The sequence below is a fragment of the Triticum urartu genome, chromosome 6A, assembly GCF_056163025.1.
Source record: "Triticum urartu cultivar PI428250 chromosome 6A, HENAU_Tu73, whole genome shotgun sequence".
NCBI classification, from domain to species: domain Eukaryota; kingdom Viridiplantae; phylum Streptophyta; class Magnoliopsida; order Poales; family Poaceae; genus Triticum; species Triticum urartu.
The window spans coordinates 211,784,075-211,807,262 of NC_141878.1; the positions used below are offsets into that span (position 1 = coordinate 211,784,075).

At 51.5% G+C, this 23,188-nt stretch overlaps 3 protein-coding genes across 3 annotated transcripts; all 3 read left to right on the forward strand.

The window, feature by feature from the left end:
• The first annotated feature begins 10,101 nt into the window (after positions 1–10,101).
• LOC125517135 (CASP-like protein 5C3) lies at positions 10,102–11,048 on the forward strand. The gene is made up of 3 exons (XM_048682323.2): positions 10,102–10,365; positions 10,440–10,575; positions 10,664–11,048. The coding sequence occupies exons 1-3, from the start codon at positions 10,241–10,243 to the stop codon at positions 10,892–10,894; spliced, it is 492 nt and encodes a 163-aa protein (XP_048538280.1). The 5' UTR covers positions 10,102–10,240; the 3' UTR covers positions 10,895–11,048.
• A 7,075-nt stretch (positions 11,049–18,123) lies between these two features.
• LOC147964790 (uncharacterized) lies at positions 18,124–19,326 on the forward strand. The gene has a single exon (XM_087530159.1). It carries the CDS (start codon positions 18,124–18,126, stop codon positions 19,324–19,326), a length of 1,203 nt encoding a protein of 400 aa, XP_087386285.1.
• A 1,352-nt stretch (positions 19,327–20,678) lies between these two features.
• LOC147964791 (uncharacterized) lies at positions 20,679–21,530 on the forward strand. The gene is made up of 2 exons (XM_087530160.1): positions 20,679–20,964; positions 21,109–21,530. The coding sequence occupies exons 1-2, from the start codon at positions 20,679–20,681 to the stop codon at positions 21,528–21,530; spliced, it is 708 nt and encodes a 235-aa protein (XP_087386286.1).
• The last annotated feature ends 1,658 nt before the right edge of the window (positions 21,531–23,188 follow it).

The following is a 23,188-nucleotide window of genomic DNA, read 5'->3' on the forward strand; positions in this document are numbered from 1 at the left end:
GGGGAAACAAAAGATAGATCCGACAACTAGTACTACTTGAAGTTAAACACGGGTACACCACCATCGGGCCGGGGGCTCACCGGCGGCCACCAACAGGCCCCAAATTCCGTCAGTGAACAACTACACCTCGCTCACTAAGGAGGCCTATACTATTACAATGCATGATGAAACCTAACTCAACCCAGCCTAGTGCATGGGGTCGCCGGAGACTGATACCATTAGGAAACACTAACATGGAGAGGTGGTGGCCAGCGAGGCCTCTCCGTCTAGACCGTTCATGCCCGCGGCTATCTTGAGCGCCGCGGCGTCGAGGTTGGTGAGCTTTGCAATGGCCTTGATGTCGGAGTCAGACAGGGGCTCGTCGAACCGGCGGATCAGCGCCTCCACCGCCATGGCCGTCATGGTATCTTTGGGCCCGAGGATGCCGAGCCCGTGGACGATGCGGAGCGTTGCCCGCTGGCTGACCGAAATGGTGGACGGGTTTTTCGCCTGACGGGCGCTCTAGCGAGACGGCGCCGCGGTAGGCCTAGAGCGGGAAGCCGTCTTGGCGCGGGCGGGAGGCTTGCCCAGCGCGGATGGCGCGGTGTTGACAAACAGCTGGCACGCGTCACCCTCCCCGTTCGCGTCGGCAATCTATAGGTGACACACCTGGGAGGTCACCACGCCGAGCTGCATGGAGTGGGTGGTGGACGGCCTGGGAGTGTGGCGGGCGAGCGACAGGGCCGGGCCTGTTGGAAATATGCCCTAGAGGAAATAATAAAAGGATTATTATTATATTTCCTTGTTCATGATAATTGTCTTTTATTCATGCTATAATTGTGTTATCCAGAAATCGTAATACATGTGTGAATACATAGACACCAACATGTCCCTAGTAAGCCTCTAGTTGACTAGCTCGTTGATCAACAGATAGTCATGGTTTCCTGACTATGGACATTGGATGTCATTGATAACGAGATCACATCATTAGGAGAATGATGTGATGGACAAGACCCAATCCTAAACATAGCACAAGATCGTATAGTTCGTTTGCTAGAGTTTTTCCAATGTCAAGTATCTTTTCCTTAGACCATGAGATCGTGTAACTCCCGGATACCGTAGGAGTGCATTGGGTGTACCAAACATCACAACGTAACTGGGTGACTATAAAGGTATACTACGGGTATCTCCGAAAGTGTCTGTTGGGTTGACACGGATCAAGACTGGGATTTGTCACTCTGTATGACGGAGAGGTATCTCTGGGCCCACTCGGTAATGCATCATCATAATGAGATCAAAGTGACCAAGTGTCTGGTCACGGGATCATGCATTACGGTATGAGTAAAGTGACTTGCCGGTAACGAGATTGAACGAGGTATTAGGATACCGACGATCGAATCTCGGGCAAGTAACGTACCGATTGACAAAGGGAATTGTATACGGGGTTGCTTGAATCATCGACATCGTGGTTCATCCGATGAGATCATCGAGGAGCATGTGGGAGCCAACATGGGTATCCAGATCCCGCTGTTGGTTATTGACCGGAGAGCCATCTCGGTCATGTCTACATGTCTCCCGAACCCGTAGGGTCTACACACTTAAGGTTCGGTGACGCTAGGGTTGTAGAGATATGAATATGCAGTAACCCGAAAGTTGTTCGGAGTCCCGGATGAGATCCCGGACGTCACGAGGAGTTCTAGAATGGTCCAGAGGTGAAGAATTATATATAAGAAGTGCAGTTTCGGCCATCGGGAGAGTTTCGGGGTCACCGGTATTATACCGGGACCACCGGATGGGTCCCGGGGGTCCACCGGGTGGGACCACCCATCCCAGAGGGCCCCATGGGATGAAGTGGGGAGGGGAACCAGCCCATAGTGGGCTGGTGCGCCCCCCTTGGCCCACCCCCTGCGCCTAGGGTTGGAAACCCTAGGGTGGGGGGGACGCCCCACTTGCCTTGGGGGCCACTCCACCCTTGGCCGCCGCCCCCCTAGGAGATCCCAAATCCTAGGGCGGAGCCCCCCCTTGGGGAGCCTATATAAAGGGGGGAGGGAGGGGCAGCCGCACCCTTGACTCTTGGCGCCTCCCTCTCCCCTGCTACACCTCTCCCTCTCGCAGAAGAACGGCGAAACCCTGCTGCGGTGACTGCTGCATCCACCACCACGCCGTTGTGCTGCTGGATCTTCATCAACCTCTCCTCCCCCCCTTGCTAGATCAAGAAGGAGGAGACGTCACGCTGACCGTACGTGTGTTGAACACGGAGGTGCCGTCCGTTCGGCGCTAGGATCTCCTGTGATTTGGATCACGTCGAGTACGACTTCCTCATCCCCGTTCTTTGAACGCTTCCGCGCATGATCTACAAAGGTATGTAGATGCAATCCGATCACTCGTTGCTAGATGAACTCATAGATGGATCTTGGTGAAACCGTAGGAAAATTTTTGTTTTCTGCAACGTTCCCCAACAGTGGCATCATGAGCTAGGTCTATGTGTAGTTCTCTTTGCACGAGTAGAACACAATTTTTTGTGGGCGTAGATGTTGTCAACTTTCTTGCCGCTACTAGTCTTATTTTTCTTCAGCAGTATTGTGGGATGAAGCGGCCCGGACCAACCTTACACGTACGCTTACGTGAGACCGGTTCCACCGACTGACATGCACTAGTTGCATAAGGTGGCTGGCGGGTGTCTGTCTCTCCCACTTTAGTTGGAGCGGATTCGATGAAAAGGGTCCTTATGAAGGGTAAATAGAAGTTGACAAATCACGTTGTGGCTTTCACGTAGGTAAGAAAACGTTCTTGCTAGAACCCTATTGCAGCCACGTAAAACTTGCAACAGCAATTAGAGGACGTCTAACTTGTTTTTGCAGCAAGTGTTCTGTGATGTGATATGGCCAAAGTTGTGATGAATGATGAATGATATATATGTGATGTATGAGATGTTCATGCTATTGTAATAGGAATCACGACTTGCATGTCGATGAGTATGACAACTGGCAGGAGCCATAGGAGTTGTCTTTATTTTTTGTATGACCTGCATGTCATTGAGAAACGCCATGTAAATTACTTTACTTTATAGCTAAACGTGTTAGCCATAGTAGTAGAAGTAATAGTTGGCGAGCAACTTCATGGAGACACGATGATGGAGATCATGATGATGGATATCATGGTGTCATGCCGGTGACAAGATGATCATGGAGCCCCAAGATGGAGATCAAAGGAGCTATGTGATATTGGCCATATCATGTCACTATTATTATTTGATTGCATGTGATGTTTATCATGTTTATGCATCTTGTTTACTTAGAACGACGGTAGTAAATAAGATGATCCCTCATAATAATTTCAAGAAAGTGTTCCCCCTAACTGTGCACCGTTGCGACAGTTCGTTGTTTCGAAGCACCACGTGATGATCGGGTGTGATAGATTCCAACATTCACATACAACGGGTGTAAGACAGATTTACACATGCAAACACTTAGGTTGACTTGATGAGCCTAGCATGTACAGACATGGCCTCGGAACACAGAAGACCGAAAGGTCGAGCATGAGTCGTATAGAAGATACAATCAACATGAAGATGTTCACCGATGTTGACTAGTCCGTCTCACGTGATGATCGGACACGGCCTAGTTAACTCGGATCATGTTATACTTAGATGACTAGAGGGATGTCTATCTAAGTGGGAGTTCATTGAATAATTTGATTAGATGAACTTAGTCTAAAATCTTTACAACATGTATTGTAGATCAAATGGCCAACGTTGTCCTCAACTTCAACGCGTTCCTAGAGAAAACCAAGCTGAAAGACGATGGCAGCAACTATACGGACTGGGTCCAGAACCTGAGGATCATCCTCATAGCTGCCAAGAAAGATTATGTCCTACAAGCACCGCTAGGTGAAGCACCTGCTCTCCCTGCAGAACAAGACGTTATGAACGCTTGGCAGACACGTACCGATGATTACTTCCTCGTTCAGTGCGGCATGCTTTACAGCTTAGAGCCGGGGCTCCAAAAGCGTTTTGAGAGACACGGAGCATATGAGATGTTCGAAGAGCTGAAAATGGTTTTTCAAGCTCATGCCCGGGTCGAGAGATATGAAGTCTCCGACAAGTTCTTCAGCTGTAAGATGGAGGAAAACAATTCTATCAGTGAGCACATACTCACTATGTCTGGGTTACATAACCGCTTGACTCAGCTGGGAGTTAATCTCCCGGATGACGCGGTCATTGACAGAATCCTTCAGTCGCTTCCACCGAGCTACAAGAGCTTTGTGATGAACTTCAATATGCAGGGGATGGAAAAGACCATTCCTGAAGTATTTGCAATGCTGAAATCAGCAGAGGTAGAAGTCAAAAAGGAACATCAAGTGTTGATGGTGAATAAAACCACTAAGTTCAAGAAAGGAAAGGGTAAGAAGAACTTCAAGAAGGACGGCAAGGGAGTTGCCGCGCCCGGCAAGCAAGCTGCCGGGAAGAAGCCAAAGAATGGACCCAAGCCCGAGACTGAGTGCTTTTATTGCAAGGAAAGTGGTCACTGGAAGCGGAACTGCCCCAAATACTTAGCGGACAAGAAGGCCGGCAAAACGAAAGGTATATGTGATATACATGTAATTGATGTGTACCTTACCAGTACTCGTAGTAGCTCCTGGGTATTTGATACCGGTGCAGTTGCTCACATTTGTAACTCAAAGCGGGAGCTGCGGAATAAGCGGAGACTGGCTAAGGATGAGGTGACGATGCACGTCGGGAATGGTTCCAAGGTCGATGTGATCGCCGTCGGCACGCTACCTCTACATTTACCTACGGGATTAGTTTTGAACCTCAATAATTGTTATTTAGTGCCAAGTTTGAGCATGAACATTGTATCAGGATCTCGTTTAATACGAGATGGCTACTCATTTAAATCCGAGAATAATGGTTGTTCTATTTATATGAGAGATATGTTTTATGGTCATGCTCCGATGGTGAATGGTTTATTCTTAATGAATCTCGAGCGTAATGCTACACATATTCATAGTGTGAGTACCAAAAGATGTAAGGTTGATAATGATAGTCCCACATACTTGTGGCACTGCCGCTTTGGTCACATAGGTGTCAAACGCATGAAGAAGCTCCATGCAGATGGACTTTTAGAGTCTCTTGATTACGAATCATTTGACACGTGCGAACCATGCCTCATGGGTAAAATGACCAAGACTCTGTTCTCAGGAACAATGGAGCGAGCAACCAACTTATTGGAAATCATACATACTGATGTGTGCGGTCCAATGAGTGTTGAGGCTCGCGGTGGTTATCGTTATGTTCTCACCCTCACTGATGACTTGAGTAGATATGGGTATGTCTACTTAATGAAACACAAGTCTGAGACCTTTGAAAGGTTTAAGGAATTTCAGAGTGAGGTTGAGAATCAACGTGACAGGAAAATCAAGTTCTTGCGATCAGATCGTGGAGGAGAATACTTGAGTCATGAATTTGGCACACACTTAAGAAAAAGTGGAATAGTTTCACAACTCACGCCGCCTGGAACACCTCAGCGTAATGGTGTGTCCGAACGTCGTAATCGCACTCTATTAGATATGGTGCGATCTATGATGTCTCTTACCGATTTACCACTATCATTTTGGGGCTATGCTTTAGAGACTGCCGCATTCACTTTAAATAGGGCTCCGTCGAAATCCGTTGAGACGACACTGTATGAATTATGGTTTGGGAAGAAACCAAAGCTGTCGTTTCTAAAAGTTTGGGGATGCGATGCTTATGTCAAGAAACTTCAACCTGAAAAGCTCAAACCCAAGTCGGAAAAATGCGTCTTCATAGGATACCCTAAAGAAACTATTGGGTATACCTTCTACCTCAGATCTGAAGGCAAGATCTTTGTTGCCAAGAATGGATCCTTTCTAGAGAAGGAGTTTCTCTCGAAAGAAGTAAGTGGGAGGAAAGTAGAACTTGATGAAGTATTACCTCTTGAACCGGAAAATGGCACAACTCAAGAAAATGTTCCTGAGGTGCCTGCACCGACTAGAGAGGAAGTTAATGATGATGATCATGAAACTTCAGATCAAGTTGCTACTGAACTTCGTAGGTCCACAAGGACACGTTCTGCACCAGAGTGGTACGGCAACCCTGTCTTGGAAATCATGTTGTTAGACAATGGTGAACCTTCGAACTATGAAGAAGCGATGGCAGGCCCGGATTCCGACAAATGGCTGGAAGCCATGAAATCCGAGATAGGATCCATGTATGAAAACGAAGTATGGACTTTGACTGACTTGCCCGTTGAGCGGCGAGCCATAGAAAATAAATGGATCTTTAAGAAGAAGACAGACGCGGATGGTAATGTGACCATCTATAAAGCTCGGCTTGTCGCTAAGGGTTATCGACAAGTTCAAGGGGTTGACTACGATGAGACTTTCTCACCGGTAGAGAAGCTAAAATCCGTCCGAATCATGTTAGCAATTGCCGCATTCTATGATTATGGGATATGGCAAATGGACGTCAAAACGGCATTCCTAAATGGTTTCCTTAAGGAAGAATTGTATATGATGCAGCCGGAAGGTTTTGTCGATCCTAAGAATGCTGACAAGGTGTGCAAGCTCCAACGCTCGATTTATGGGCTGGTGCAAGCATCTCGGAGTTGGAATATTCGCTTTGATGAGATGATCAAAGCGTTTGGGTTTATGCAGACTTATGGAGAAGCCTGCATTTACAAGAAAGTGAGTGGGAGCTCTGTAGCATTTCTCATATTATATGTAGATGACATACTTTTGATGGGAAATGATATAGAGCTTTTGGACAGCATTAAGGCCTACTTGAATAAGAGTTTTTCAATGAAGGACCTTGGAGAAGCTGCTTATATATTAGGCATCAAGATCTATAGAGATAGATCAAGACGCCTCATAGGTCTTTCACAAAGCACATACCTTGATAAGATATTGAAGAAGTTCAATATGGATCAGTCTAAGAAGGGGTTCTTGCCTGTGTTGCAAGGTGTGAAATTGAGCTCAGCTCAATGTCCAACCACGGCAGAAGATATAGAAGAGATGAGTGTCATCCCCTATGCCTCAGCCATAGGTTCTATTATGTATGCCATGCTGTGTACCAGACCTGATGTAAACCTTGCCGTAAGTTTGGTAGGTAGGTACCAAAGTAATCCCGGCAAGGAACACTGGACAGCGGTCAAGAATATCCTGAAGTACCTGAAAAGGACTAAGGAAATATTTCTCGTTTATGGAGGTGATGAAGAGCTCATCGTAAAGGGTTACGTTGACGCTAGCTTCGACACAGATCTGGATGACTCTAAGTCACAAACCGGATACGTGTATATTTTGAATGGTGGGGCAGTAAGCTGGTGTAGTTGCAAGCAGAGCGTCGTGGCAGGATCTACATGTGAAGCGGAGTACATGGCAGCCTCGGAGGCAGCGCATGAAGCAATTTGGGTGAAGGAGTTCATCACCGACCTAGGAGTCATACCCAATGCGTCGGGGCCGATCAAACTCTTCTGTGACAACACTGGAGCTATTGCACTTGCCAAGGAGCCCAGGTTTCATAAGAAGACCAGGCACATCAAGCGTCGCTTCAACTCCATTCGTGAAAATGTTCAAGATGGAGACATAGATATTTATAAAGTACATACGAACCTGAATGTAGCAGATCCGTTGACTAAACCTCTCTCTAGAGCAAAACATGATCAACACCAGAATTCCATGGGTGTTCGATTCATCACAATGTAACTAGATTATTGACTCTAGTGCAAGTGGGAGACTGTTGGAAATATGCCCTAGAGGCAATAATAAAAGTATTATTATTATATTTCCTTGTTCATGATAATTGTCTTTTATTCATACTATAATTGTGTTATCCGGAAATCGTAATACATGTGTGAATACATAGACACCAACATGTCCCTAGTAAGCCTCTAGTTGACTAGCTCGTTGATCAACAGATAGTCATGGTTTCCTGACTATGGACATTGGATGTCATTGATAACGAGATCACATCATTAGGAGAATGATGTGATGGACAAGACCCAATCCTAAACATAGCACAAGATCGTATAGTTCGTTTGCTAGAGTTTTTCCCATGTCAAGTATCTTTTCCTTAGACCATGAGATCGTGTAACTCCCGGATACCGTAGGAGTGCATTGGGTGTACCAAACGTCACAACGTAACTGGGTGACTATAAAGGTATACTACGGGTATCTCCGAAAGTGTCTGTTGGGTTGACACGGATCAAGACTGGAATTTGTCACTCCGTATGACGGAGAGGTATCTCTGAGCCCACTCGGTAATGCATCATCATAATGAGCTCAAAGTGACCAAGTGTCTGGTCACGGCATCATGCATTACGGTATGAATAAAGTGACTTGCCGGTAACAAGATTGAACGAGGTATTGGGATACCGACGATCGAATCTCGGGCAAGTAACGTACCGATTGACAAAGGGAATTGTATACGGGGTTGCTTGAATCCTCGACATCGTGGTTCATCCGATGAGATCATCGAGGAGCATGTGGGAGCCAACATGAGTATCCAGATCCCACTGTTGGTTATTGACCGGAGAGCCATCTCGGTCATGTCTACATGTCTCCCGAACCCGTAGGGTCTACACACTTAAGGTTCGGTGACGCTAGGGTTGTAGAGATATGAATATGCAGTAGTTTTTCGGAGTCCCGGATGAGATCCCGGACGTCACGAGGAGTTCCGAAATGGTCCGAAGGTGAAGAATTATATATAGAAAGTGCAGTTTCGGCCATCGGGAGAGTTTCGGGGTCACCGGTATTATACCGGGACCACCGGATGGGTCCCGGGGGTCCACCGGGTGGGACCACCCATCCCGGAGGGCCCCATGGGCTGAAGTGGGGAGGGGAACCAGCCCATAGTGGGCTGGTGCGCCCCCCTTGGCCCACCCCCTGCGCCTAGGGTTGGAAACCCTAGGGTGGGGGGGACGCCCCACTTGCCTTGGGGGCCACTCCACCCTTGGCCGCCGCCCCCCTAGGAGATCCCATCTCCTAGGGCCGGCGCGCCCCCTTGGGGAGCCTATATAAAGGGGGGGGGAGGGGCAGCCGCACCCTTGACTCTTGGCGCCTCCCTCTCCCCTGCTACACCTCTCCCTCTCGCAGAAGAACGGCGAGGCCCTGCTGCGGTGATTGCTGCATCCACCACCACGCCGTCGTGCTGCTGGATCTTCATCAACCTCTCCTCCCCCCCTTGCTGGATTAAGAAGGAGGAGACGTCACGCTGACCGTACGTGTGTTGAACACGAAGGTGCCGTCCGTTCGGCGCTAGGATCTCCGGTGATTTGGATCACGTCGAGTACGACTTCCTCATCCCCGTTCTTTGAACGCTTCCGCGCGTGATCTACAAAGGTATGTAGATGCAATCCGATCACTCGTTGCTAGATGAACTCATAGATGGATCTTGATGAAACCGTAGGAAAATTTTTGTTTTCTGCAATGTTCCCCAACAGAGCCCATGTCGATGTCGTCGTTGATGCCGCTGCCAGCGCCTGCCTGGTCGGTGAAGCTAAGCGGCCTGTCCATGGTGGCCGATGTCGCCCTGTCCACTGTCTCCGCCCTCGTGTCCACCCTCGGCGGGAGCGCCAGCTCCTTGTCGACCCCGTTGAAGAAAGCGACCACCGGGTCGTCATCCTGCACGGTGCCCGAAGCCTGTGGCAGAGACCGGGGAGGCGCGAGCAACGGATTGGAAGAGGTCGCATGCGTGCGCGAGGAGGACACACCGCGGGAGCGGCTTGATCCAGCCCCTCCCCCAGAGCGGCGCCCCCTGGGGGCGTGGTCCGAGCGCCTGTCCTTGGAGGGGCCATGTCCACGGCACGAGGTTGGGGTGCGGCTGCGGTGGTGCACAGAAGCGGGGCGTGGCGCGACCGGCTCCTTGCCGCGGCTTCGCCCGAGGAGCGTGTCCTTCCATGACCTTCGCTAGCCGCCACTGCCATCGCTGTCGTGGCTGCGCCTGTGGCCCACCGATGGCATGCCCTTGCAACCCGAGGACGCAACTTGCGCAGGCGGGCGCAAGCGCGGCCCCAGGTCCTGCGTAGCGCAAAGCACACTAGGAAGCATCAAGTAAATTTCTTCGGGACGAAGGCACTCCTGAGTCCTGACTCCCCGGCCAAAGGCAATCCTGAGTCCCGACTCCCCGGCCAACCTGAGCGCTGTCAATATATTAGGCTGTGCACAGTCCACACTTCACATCTTCACGGCTCCATCTCACGCCCAGCCAGTGGATCATCGCGGCCTCTGCCCCAGCGACGCATCGATGGCACTGGCGCCACGACCACTGGCCACCACAGTTTTCGTCTGCCGGATGATGGCGGTCGTTCTGCAGGCCGCGGCCTTGACTTGCGTTGTGCTCGCAGGCGACCTCTGGTTCTCGACGTTCATGTATGCTACTATGCCACCTCTCTGGCTTCTTCTAGCTATCTGTTCAACCAACACCACTTCACTTTGGCATGCAGATTCCTCAAAGCTCTCCTGGCGGCGGAGCTGGCCTTGAACGCGGCGCGACTGATCTACGACGCGGCGCAGGTCTTCTTCCAGAAACCGCTGCCGGCCTTCCGCTGGCAGATGATGGGGCTCGTCGCCGCTGACTGGGTACCGTCCAGTAGTATTCTCTTTCGTGCTCGCCGGCTCGCGCAACCATATCTGTCGACCTACGAGTGCGTGCATGCATGGATTGCAGGTGATGATGCTCCTCCTTTCCGCTGCTGGGTCGAGCTCCCTCGCCGTGGAGGACTTCGTCCAGAACAACATGAGGCGTTGCGCGTGGCTGCATCCCGGGACGTGCGAGCGGTACAAGGCCTCCGGCGTACTTACCTTGCTGGCGTGGGCTTTCACTGCTCTGGTCGCCTGCGTTATGCTCCGTCTGCAAAGGATCTGGGATGAAGACGCCGCCGCCGCCGCCGATGCGTGATGGGCGGTCAACTTCTACGTAAGCATGAGAGATTTATTTGATACTAGGACTGGTAAATAGTTTAGTTCGGCTACTATCGCTACGACGTCACAATGTGTACGTACGTGTAGACGTACTACCCCCCTATGATTATGATGATATATTATTCCCCGTATGTGATGCTTAAGTTTGGTTGTGGCTCACTTTGAAGATAACGTTTGCCGGTGGTCGGTTGCCGGTTGTCTGTTGGTAAGGGCATCTCCAGCCGTTGTGTCCTCCAAGAGGCATTTTTTTTGCCGTTTAAGGGGTTGCCGGCGGAAATTTTGGCTTAAGGATGAATTTCTTTCCAGCCGTGTCCACCCTCAAGGGAGGAATGACACAGCGAGCCCGCGCCCTCGCCCGCCGCGTCCGCCGTCCAGGCTGCGCCCGCCGTCCAGGCCACGGCTGTCCCGTTCGCGCCCGCCCCAGGCCACGTCCGGCCCCGGCATCGAACCGAGCTCCTGCAGCACGTCGAGGGAGGAGGGCAGCTCCACGGGCTGCCACCATTACCGCCGATGCTCCTCGCGACGTCCAGCTCTGGGCCCTTCCGCTTCCTCCCCGGCGCGTCCCAGGCCTCCTCGGTGGTGCAGCAGCAGCGCGTCGGCGGCGAGGAAGCAGGACGCGGCGGTGAGCGCGGCGCGGTGGGAGCTTCGGAGCGAGGTGAGCGCGAGGGAGACCGCGTTGAGCACGTCGAGTGCCTTGACGGAGCGGTCGAGTAGGTCGGGGGCCAGGCGGTCGGCAGGGGGCCTGGCGAGGGCGTCCACGGCGTCGAGCAGCTTGGAGAGGAACGCCAGCGAGAGCACCGGCCCCTGGTGCTGCGCCGCGGAGGGGGAGTGGGCGGCGGGGGCGGCAAGTCGATCGGCGAGGGGAGGGCGAGAGGAGGCCGCGGCAGGGAAGGCGGCCACCGGCGGGAGCGGGGCCGCGGTGGCCGGTGAGGGGAGGGCGAGGGGAGGCTGCGGAGGCGCGCCCCCTGGCGTGCGGCGGCGAGGAGGAGTCCGCGATGGTGGGTGGTAGGTGGCGGAAGGAAAAAGGAGAGGAGAGAGGAGAAAGAATAAAGAAATAGAGAGAAAGGAGATGAGAGGGGAGACAGAGGGGCTGGCAAGTGGGGCAGCGCCTGCAAAAAGCAATGCCGGCGTCCCCAGCTGCCCCCCGGCGGGCTGGGTACGGGGTAGGCGTGCCGGCGCTAATTTTCATAAAATCCGGCGAAAACGATGTCCTGGGGGCCTGGCTGGGACGTTTTTACCCGCCGGTGCTAAAAAAAGGTGCTTGGGGGGCGTCTTGTGGGCCCTAGTGGAGATGCTCTAAGGTACCCCGCCGTCATATATCAGTATTCCCTCCGGTCTTTTTTAGTCTGCATATAAGTTTTGTCTGAAGTCAAAGCATCTCTATTTTGACCGAATTTATAGAAAAAATATTAACATTTACGATGCCAAATCAATTTTGTTAGATTCATTACGAAATGTTATTTCATGGGATATATATTTAGTATGATGGATATTGATATTTTTTAATATATATTTGATTAAACTTTGTAAAGTTTGACTTGATCTAAATCTAATATGCAGAGTAAAAAGGATTGGAGAAAGTACAATGCACTTTCTTTCTTTGCTATGATATGCTGTCGAAAAGGCATTAAGCGCTAGGCATGAGGCTAGTACTTCACTATCCAAGTCAGCTAAAAAGGACAATGATTGGTGAAGTACTTTAATGGCTGGCTGAAGATTTTTCAATCTGTTGAAGCTTTTTTATATTTACAATTGCAACTTTTCATGTGTTCTAAAGTTTGATTAAAGCTTTTTTATCTATTAGATGTATTTCCTCCGTTTCAAATTACTCGTCGCAGAAATGGATGTATCTAGAATTAAAATACATCTAGATACATTCATACCTGTGACAAATAATTCGGAATGAAGAAAGTAGCATTTTGCGTCCATGGTTGTAGCACAGGCACCGCCTTGTCCCTGCGTCGCGGTTGCAGCTCCGCTAGTCGCCATGGTTGGGCACCTCTGGTTCAAGCATTTTGGCATGCTGCCGGTTCCGTGCCGCGTGCTGTCCTTTTCAACTGCGGTGAGAGATGGCCGTCGGGAATTAGTGGATCAGTCCCCTCAAGCATTGGTGATCGAAGGGAGTTGCGCATCTGAGCACATGGATGAGGAAGGGGAGGGGCGCGCGTTGTTGCTGTCCACAAGATAGTGATGGATTCCCCGATTCCCGTGCGACCGGCCGAATGCTCGGCCGGCGCACAGTTTCCAAACGTTTTCTGTATGGAAAATGGAAAACGGTATCTAATGACTGGAAGTGCATACATAAAAAAACAGAGAGAGTATATATTGAATGAGATTTTTTTTATTTTCAAAACTGCACGCTTAAATGGAAACAAGCGCTAAATGATCTCGCATGTTAATCCCGCAAAATAATCTAAGATTGACTATCAGAAAAAACCAATTAGTAATTTAGTTTTTCTTCGCATGTTAATCCTACATAATAATTAATCCATCGAATTTTGGTTTATTCCAAAATCTACAGGCCCATGTTTTCTATGCATGTTAATTCGGACCTATGTTTATAATACTACTAGATCAATAATGGCGCGCGTTGCCGCGCCCATCTATTTTGACAATAAGTTGATATTAAATTTTGTACATAAATTATTATAAAACATGAAAGTTAAATATCACAGTCTTCTATATCGATGAGCGGACCCAGAAAAATATTCAAACCAATTTGTGCAAGAGCATCATACATCCAGCTAGTGGTACTACATTTAGGTTTTCAAAATGTGGGAATGATCTACCTCATGAAGAGCAGGAAGAAACTTGATATTTCTGACAGGTGCAATTTTTTTTCCAGGAAGATAAGCATTCGTTCATGCCCAGAAATCCATCTCTAGCACAAATATGGAATTTGATCGCATCCATTTAATATAATGTGAACAATTTGTTAGAATTAATTAGAATTTGTAAGTAGGGAAAATCTCCCCTTGCCCAAACCGTCGTGCGTTTTGTCCCGCACAGACGCCTTCTCGCTCATGCCCTCTGGAACTGACGCCTCCCTTCGATCGTGTCTCTCCGGATGGTATAAGTAGCGCATGTAAGCATCAATCGAGACAGAGATTTTTACTTTCGATCTCAAACACGTTATCAGCACGTAGAACAACCAGCGAAGAGCAAAGGAGAAAAGAAAAGGAGGGAAAGAGCACTCGCCGCCGGTGAGATGCCGAGCCTCGTTTCCTTCTTTCTCCGCCTGATCCGTGAGGACGGTCGTCGCTACCATAGCGTTGGTGGCCTCCGACGTTTCCGTCGCAGGATGCAGGCCATCCGTCATTTCGGCCGTTGCGCCACTGGCCATTATGGTCACCGTGCCACTGGACGTTTCAAGTGTAAAAGCATAGAGAAAGATAGCATCCGTTTTCCAAACCAGAAACACACCAACTGTATTTCCAAGTGGAGATCTGGCACATGTAGTGAACCTGAAGACGAGCTCTAAAAGTATTTTTCATGTAGTCATGATGCTAAAGAAATGACGTTGCACTTTCCAGAACATACATGAAAAATACTTTTTCTTTGACTTACCTCACATTATTGAGCAATGTTATTCTTTAATATTATCTCTAACCCAAGGGAGCCTCATAGTGGTGAGAAATTACAAAAGACACATAATCTTCCATCAGTTGTATTCTTATAATCTCGAATCACAATTCAGCACTACAAACAACACAAAAAATTAGTATTAGGTCAACTAGAACATGGAATAGTTGGAGACCAATTACTCAACTATAGTCCTATATATGCATGGATAGTCCAATCAAATCAAAAGTTCAACCAATTTCATATGTTGATTCCAAAACATTGCATACTCTGCACCATGGCATGCAGGTAGCGATATATCAGGGAGCATCAATCATGGAGACCTCTGGTGGCTGAAGTGTATGGCCGAAGCTGCACCCACGGAACTGTAATTTGAGAGAGTACTCACAAAATGCATCGTGATGGAAAAGGTAGTCTACATGGCAAACTTTGAAGTGGCAATTGCTAGATATTACATGAGAAGGTTAGAGAACATGTCCACTTATTCCTCGCCGTCAACGCCACAACCTCAAACTTAAATGAAATAATTAAGCTACGAAATTAAAGGGTGTGCGGAAGGGTTGTGACCAAGGTGTTGGGCAACTCGTTTGACAAAAGGCATGTTTCAGACATAGCTTTACTATTCCCTGTTGATCTCGCCGGCGGCCACTCCGGCCCCGGCGCCCACATCTCGCGCCGGCCGCCGCTCCAGCCCCGGCGCCCACCTCACCTCTCCTGCCATGGCATCGCATCTCCACTTCTCTGCATCTGGCTCCTCTTCAGGGGCTTCCTCGTCGGCGTCTCCGCCGCCCCCCTCTCTGCCACCCCCTCCTCCACGGCAATCGCTGCAGTCCATTGTCGTGGGCTCGGCGATGGGCCCTCTCCACCCCGCTGCGATGGTGATGCCTCCGGGGGCTTGCGTGGATAGGGTGTGGAGATCCCAGGGGAATCAGCGGGAGAAACGTCGTTCTCCGCTTTCGTCTCCGCGCGGCGGCCCACGCTCGTCCCCGAGGCCGAGCTCCCTTCCAACCGCCCTCCGGTGTCGCGGATGCCTGCGCGACTCTTTGGGTGCTGCTACAATTGCGGGCAGCTGGATCACATCTCTCGCAAGTGCTTCAATGAGACCATCTGCGTCCGCTGCAACCTACCGGGGCATCACTCTAGGGACTGCAAGAGGCCGCGCAGCCCTCTCTACTGGTGCAGCCACTCCGGCCTCCCCCGGCGCTCCGCCTCGGTTTGGCGGCGCATCCGGCATCGCCTCGCTGCGGGCCCTCTGCGCCGCTATCGGTGCGGTCTGCTTCGCCGGCCTCTGACACGGCGCTTCCTCCCCCGCCACCGGGCCCTCCTCCGGCGGGCACCGTACGCTTGGTCCGGCCCTGGTCCCGGGTCGTCCGGGAGGGGTCCTCGAGCGGTGCGACTGCCCAAGGAAGCGCCTCCCCCGGGCTCTAGGGCCTCGCGGGTGGTGTCTTGCTTGGCTCCGGTGGGGTGGGAAGAGGATGAGTGCTGCTACCTCGAGATGTCTGATGAGCTCCTCTGCACGGAGGCTGAGCTGGGCCGGGCTATGGTGGTCTTGGTGACTGGTACACGACCGCTGGTCGACCTTGCAGATGCGGCGGCCGTGATTCACCGAGTGTTCGATATTGGCCCGGCTGACATGTCTATCCGCGCATTCTGGCCGGAAGACTTCCTGGTGATATGCGAGAACATGCATACTCGCAATCGGCTGGTGGCGGACGGACGGGCAGAGAGGCCTGGGTTCTCGCTTTCACTTCGACCATGGTCGCGTTTGGCCCAGGCGACGGCGGTGTCTCTTCCTACCCTGGTTCCGCTGGACCTGGTGGGTGTCCCGACCCAAGCTTGGTGCAGACGGACGGCGGAGGTCATCCTCCGTGGTTGTGGGTTTGTGGTGGACGTTGCGGCGGCTACTTCCCGACGGCATGACATGTCCCTTTTTCGCGTCTGGCTCCGGAGGATCGCCCCGAGCGCATCCCGGTGCGTCGCTTGCTGCTGGTGGAGGAGCCGGCGGTTCTGGAGAGGCCGAGGGGGCGCCATAGGGGCCCGCTGGGCCGCAGGTGGTACAGGACGCTCCGCTACCCCATATCCATCCACAGGGTAGCGGAGGTGGTGGATGATGTTGTGTCGGATGAGGCCGACGATCTGCCTCCGCCGCCGGCTCACCGCCGCCATAATCCTACGTCGCCTCCACCGCCTCCCCCGGACCCCTCCTCAGGTCATGGCGGGTCGGAGGGGGGTCTCGGTAGGGCTCCTGTGCTTCATCGTGGAGGTCGGGCTGGTCTGCCGGCGGCGGGAGATGCAGCGGCTGCGACGGGTGGTGAGGCCGCTTCAGCTCCGGCTGCGACATGTGACGTTGAGGTGGGGCCTGATGCGCAGGCTGCGGGCCACCTTTTGGCGCCAGTGGGACAGCTGACCGTCCCGTCTGCACGCAGCTACTGGCGACCCGTGGCCCGGGCACAACTTTCCTCTTCGGATTCTTGCTCGCCGGGGCTTTTGGTGGACGGGAGACAAGCCGAGGTCAGCGCCTCGGGCGACACTTCGCCCGTTTCGGTATCCCTTCCTTGGTGGAGACAGGATGTTTGCAGCAATGATGGTCTGATTGTGGAAAGTGACTATCGGGTTATGAGCTCGAGGCCCGTGCACCCCATGGGACCGTGCTTGTCGGGTGCGAGACGTCTGCGGTGGTCGCCGGTAGTGGCGGACCCCAGCTACAGAGCCGCGCTGCCAGTCTCGCTTCTCATTGGTGGACGCCTGTCACTGCCATGCATTGGTGCTCTGCGGCCCAGCCATGCACGTTGCACGTCTATTTCTGGGACGTTCAGGGACCGCATTCGAGGCTTACATGAATCTGGCTCGCTAGACCTGCCGGTGGTGGATCAGGCCGCTCCAGCAGCCTACTTCGAGGTGCCCCTGTCACCCATGGATGCGTCCCCGGTGGCTGGTGCATCAGTCACGCCTGCGGTACCGGTCTCGCATTGCTCGCTGGGGGAGCATGCCTCGCCCTGTACGCCGGTTGTGCCTGGCTCGCCCTGCACGTCGCGGCTGCCCCATGCCGATCCGGTGACGAGCAACGTGGCTTTGCACTCTGTGCTGAACCAGATCAGGGCTCACATCGCCAACCCGGTGCTCCCCCTTCCTTCGGTGCAGCGTTCACGGAGAGCAAAACTTGTGGTGCCTGAAGATCAGTTGCGACGTAGTGCACGCATAGCATTCAACTCGCGTGGGAAGCCTGCCTCCTACATCAAACGCGCTCAAAGCGTTCTTGTGTCCAAGTTGGGGTTTTGTGGGATCGAGGACGAGCCTGATGTGGACTGCCTTGCGCGTTATGCGGAGATGTTCAAGGAGCCGCTACCTGCTTCGGCCATTGACGCGCTCATTAAACTGTTTTCTTTGGAACAGTATCAGACTGCGGGAGCACCGACCCTGGTGTGCTAGTAGTGCTGGCCGTGGTGATTGTGGGATTTTTTAATGATAGTGCCCAATCATAATATCATTGTGTGGAATGTGAGAGGTCTAAATAACCCTAGTCGTGGCAACGTGGTTCGCGCGGCTGCGGAGGACGCCAATGCTTCGGTGGTGTGCTTGGTGGAATCCAAGCTAGCCTCTGTCGACCGTTTTGGTATCACCCAAATGTTGGGCAATAAGTATGATGGGTTTGTCTTCCTGCCAACGCTTAACACGGCAGGAGGTATTGTGGTGGCTTGGCAGTCAAGTCTAGTGTCAGTCGCTTCCACCAGGGTGGATCGGTTCTCGGTCACGGTGGAGATTTGTTTCGGCAGTGCTCCATCCTGGTTCCTCTCGGTAGTATATGGGCCTACGGATGATGGGCTCAAGCCCATGTTTCTTCAAGAGCTGCGGGATGTTCGGGCCAGCACTCCTGGTCAATGGGCTCTCGCTGGGGACTTCAATTTGATTGTTGAGGCCTCTGACAAGAACAATGCTCTCGTCAGCAGAAGGATGATGGGACGATTTAGGCGCTTTCTGAATGATTTGGAACTTAAGGAGGCCTCACTGCTGGGCAGGCGCTACACTTGGTGTAATGAACGTCGTGCCCCCACTTTGGAGAAAATCGACCGGTGGTTCATGTCGTTGGACTGGAAAGCGGCCAATCCTGATCACCTGCTGCAGGCTATGTCCTCATCGATGTCGGATCACTGCCCCCTGCTTCTCTCTACAAACGTCTGCTTTCAGAGGAAAGCACGCTTTCATTTTCAGTCCTTTTGGCCGAAGTTGAGAGGGTTTCAGGCGGCTGTCGCGACCGGGTGGAATGACGCACCTCCTCGGGCGGACCCCTTCATGGATCTCATGAGCGGGCTTAAGGCTACGACCAAAGAGCTTACTAGGTGGAACCACAGATCCATTGGAAACATCAAGGAGCAATTACTGATGGCTAATGAGGTGATCCGTCTGCTTGATCAAGCACGGGATAATCGACCCTTATCGGAAGCTGAGTTCTGGCTTAGAAGCCAATTGAAGAGGAAAGTTCTGGGGCTGGCATCATTGCAGTGCACTATCGCTAGACAACACTCAAGGATTCAATGGTTGAGAGAGGGCGAGGCCAACACTGAATTCTTCCAATCTTTCGCTTCGGCAAGGAGAAGGAACAATCAGATTTTTAGGCTCAAGGCGGCAAAGGTGGAAGCCACGACACCGGACGAGATGGACATCCTGGCGGTTGGTCACTTTGTTGACCTCCTTGGCATGCCAAGGGTGAGGGAGCACTGCCTTGACTTGCATGCTCTTGATCTGCCTAGACTGAATTTGGATTCTCTGGAGGGCAATTTTTCTGCCGACGATGTGTGGTCGGTGATCAAAGAGCTCCCGCCTGATTAAGCACCAGGATCGGACGGCTTCTCAATCCGCTTTTATCAATGTTGCTGGCCTATTATTAAAGATGCGGTTATGAGGGCAATCAACGCCTTTGACAGTGGGGATAGCAGAGGATTCCAGCTCTTAAACGAGGCCTACATCACGTTAATTCCTAAGGTAGTGGGTGCGGTGGATATTAAGGAGTTCAGGCCGGTGAGCCTGGTGCATAGCTTTGGTAAGATTGTCTCTAAGCTACTTGCGATCCAGACGGCGCGCTTTGCCGAGAGTCTGGTTCACGCCAATCAAAGCGCGTTCATTGCCGGCCAGTTGATCGTTGATAACTTCATCATGGTCCAGCAGTCCATCCGATCTTTGCACCGTCGGAATGTGCAGGTCGTGCTGCTTAAACTTGATATGGCCAAAGCCTTCGACTCGGTGGATTGGGATTTCCTCCTTAAGGTTCTGCGCCATCGTGGATTTGGGCCCAAGTGGCTAGCTAAGCTGGCTGTAATTCTGTCTACCTCCAGCTCGAGAATTCTGATTAATGGGGCAGCAGGCGATAAGTTCTGGCACGCCAAAGGGCTACGACAGGGCGACCCCCTCTCGCCTCTGATGTTTGTTCTCGTGATGGATGTGCTTACGGCGGTCATCAAGCGGGGCGACCAGGAAGGATTATTTGGTTCATTTGAGCGATGGGGAATCCGGAACCGATTATCTATTTATGCGGATGACGTGGTCATGCTTATTAGACCACTTGCGAGCGAAGCCGAGGCAGTGGTGGGTTTGTTCAAAGCCTTCGGTGCTGCCACTGGTCTCCACTGTAATCTGGCAAAGAGTTCTGCAACCATGATTCGTGGCGAGGATGCCAAATTCAGGAGGTGCTGCAAATTCTGGAATGCCTAGCTATACAATTTCCAATTAGATACTTGGGGTTGCCGTTGTCACCTAGGCGACTGACCAAGATGGACCTCCAGCCGTTCGTGGACAGTGCAGTGGGGCATCTACCAACGTGGAAAGCCTCCATGCTGAGGCGTGCGGGGCGGCTTGTGTTGATCAACTCGACGCTCACAGCCACGGCAATATACCCAATGCTGGTGCTTGATCTGCCGCAATGGTTCCTGGCATGTATCGATAAGCTATGTAGGGGATTTTTCTGGCGCGGGTATGAGGAAGCCAAGGCTGGCAGCTGCTTGGTGAATTGGAAACTTGTCTACACGCCCAAAGAATTTGGTGGCCTAGGGGTGAAAAACTTGAAGGTTATGAATAATGCTCTAATGCTCAAGTGGTCATGGCTAGAGAAGGTGGGCTAGGACAAACCATGGGAGGGGCTGCGCATTACAGTTCCATCGGAGGCTAAAGCTGTGGGGGAGGCAGCAATGCAGTGTGTGCTCGGGGATGGTCAGAGATTGCAATTCTGGTCTGACCACTGGATTAATGGGAGATGCGTGAAGCAGATTGCTCCGGCAGTATTGTCTTTTGTTAAGCCCTCGGCAATGCAGAGATTAGTGGTGGACGCGCTGCCGGCGGCGGCGTGGATTAGAGATATCAAGGGGTCCCCGTCCGTGCCGGCTTTAGCAGAAATTCTGCTGCTTTGGAATACCCTTTCGGGCATGGAGCTGGAGGCACATCCGGATAGGTTCAGATGGCGGCTCTCGTCGGATGGCAAGTTTTCTGCCCGCTCGACGTATGACTGTTTCTTCTTCGGCCGCGAGCATTTTCCGTGTGCGGATGAGCTTTGGGGATCGTGGGCACCGCTCGAAATCAAAATATTTGTATGGTTGGCCTTACACAATCGGCTATGGACAGCGGACCGTCTGGCAAGGAGGAACCTTCAACACCCGCCACAATGCCCCCTATGCTGTCAAGAGGAGGAGACGGCCAACCATATGCTCCTCCAGTGCTCTTACTCACGGGAAGTATGGTACAAGGTCCTTCTAGATCGGAGATTGCATCGGTTCACTCCTCAAGCTGACTCCATGCTGTTGGAGTGGTGGCCTTCGATCAGCGCTGCGGTCACGGCTTCAAATCGTAAAGAATTCAATGCTTTGGTCTGCTGTGTGTTGCGTCTCACCTGGCTTGAGCGCAATAGCAGGGTGTTTGATAAGGTGGCGGTTCTGCCTTCGATACTAACCAAGCGTGTCAAGGAAGAGTTTGCTGTGTGGAAGGAGGCCCGACAGCCTCATGACGATCTGGTGGGGGTGGAGGATCTGACAGATATCACTAATTAGCAGTTGTCCCATGTGTGTAGGTGGAGGGTAGCGTGCTGTGTCGCCGTTTTACCATATTCTCTCTTTGTGATACCCTGTAAAACTTTTCCCTCGTGGCTTCGGCCCCTTAATGCAAATGACACATGCCTTGTGTGTTCTTGAAAAAAAAAGGTGTTGGGCAACGGAGTAGAGACCACAGTGAAGAAAAGGTAGCAAACACAACTGTGGCATCTTGTTGTTCCTGACCGACGGTTTCTGCGGTGCTTGGCCGCAGACACTGGGTGAGGATGGTGGTCCAGTTCTTGCCCCTTCTACTTCCCTAATCATCGCCGCCGCATAGATCTCGCTGCCCCGGCTGTAATCGGTATCGAGAAGGCGAAGGAGAGTGACAGTCGGCTGGGTCAGGAGGACGCCAGCAGGAGGAAGACGCCAGCGGTGGGCAACGCGGCTGACAACTATGCGTGCTTAGCTTCTGCTACTGGAGGAAGAAGGGTTCCGGTGACGAAGTATATACAGGAGCTTGTATGTAGATTGGAAAAACGGAAACGCACACCTCTATTAATGGCCACCGACGAGTGGCGCAATTCAACCATGATGAATGCTTCCAGAAACTGACGAATGATTGCTTCCTTCAATCCTGCGACTGAATTTCATCCCCATGTCTAATTCACCAAACAGTTGCACGGTCACTTTGCCTTTTTCTGGATCGTCGTGCGGTCCGGAAGGCCCGAGCTACACGACCTCGCTCAGATTGTGGCGTTGTGCGACCACACATCGTCCTCTTCGCCCAGGCGACAACATCGACCGGCGAGTCGTTCTGGTCTTGCAGAGCAACCGGGTAATGGGCTCTCTACGGTGAAACAGACTCAGGTGACTGCTACTTATCATTAGGCCCAGTTTAATACCAGAGGCCCAAAAATGTCATCAGAGCAGCGGCCCAGCAAAGGTGAGCGCTCGTTGGTAGCGATCGAAGGGAGCGAATGTGGGATTGTCGGACAATCGGACGGCCAAAAAAACGCCTCGAGTTATGATCGGACGGCTACGGATGCTAATGGCCTGAGAGGGCTGGGAAAGTGCTCGGTTGTAATGTTTCTAAATACCTGCGTTCCTAAATTTAAGTGTTTTTAGAGATTACAATAAGGGGGTGAATCTACAATAAAAAATATCTCTATATTCATCTGTATGTAGTTTATATTAAAATAACTAAAAAGACTTATATTTAGAAACAGAGGGGTATTAGATTAGATATGCATGTTAATTGATAACCTTCTAGTGCAATCAAGTCATCTCTCTGTTAATTCTCATGTATGTTTGTAATACTAGTTGAGACGTGCACGATTGCCAATTCTTTGAAAAGGCATTTTGAGCATAGTGCAAAATCTCTCCTAAAACAAAAAACATAGTGATGCGAGGCTCCGGGAACAGACCAACGACCAACAAAACAGAGGAACAATGGATCCATAATCGATACATGATCGAGAGAAAAAAATCAACAAACCGTTCCTGCCGCCAGCCACGGGGCACGCCGCCTCCTTTTTGTGATGGCGACATCTTTATGCTGTCATTGGTGCTGTTCGTCGAGTCGCTCGCGTGTGTGTAAGAGAAGACATAATTCCGTTTTAAAAAGAAAAAGGAGAGGACGATTGATACACATCTAGATCTTGGGGGCTAAATAGGGG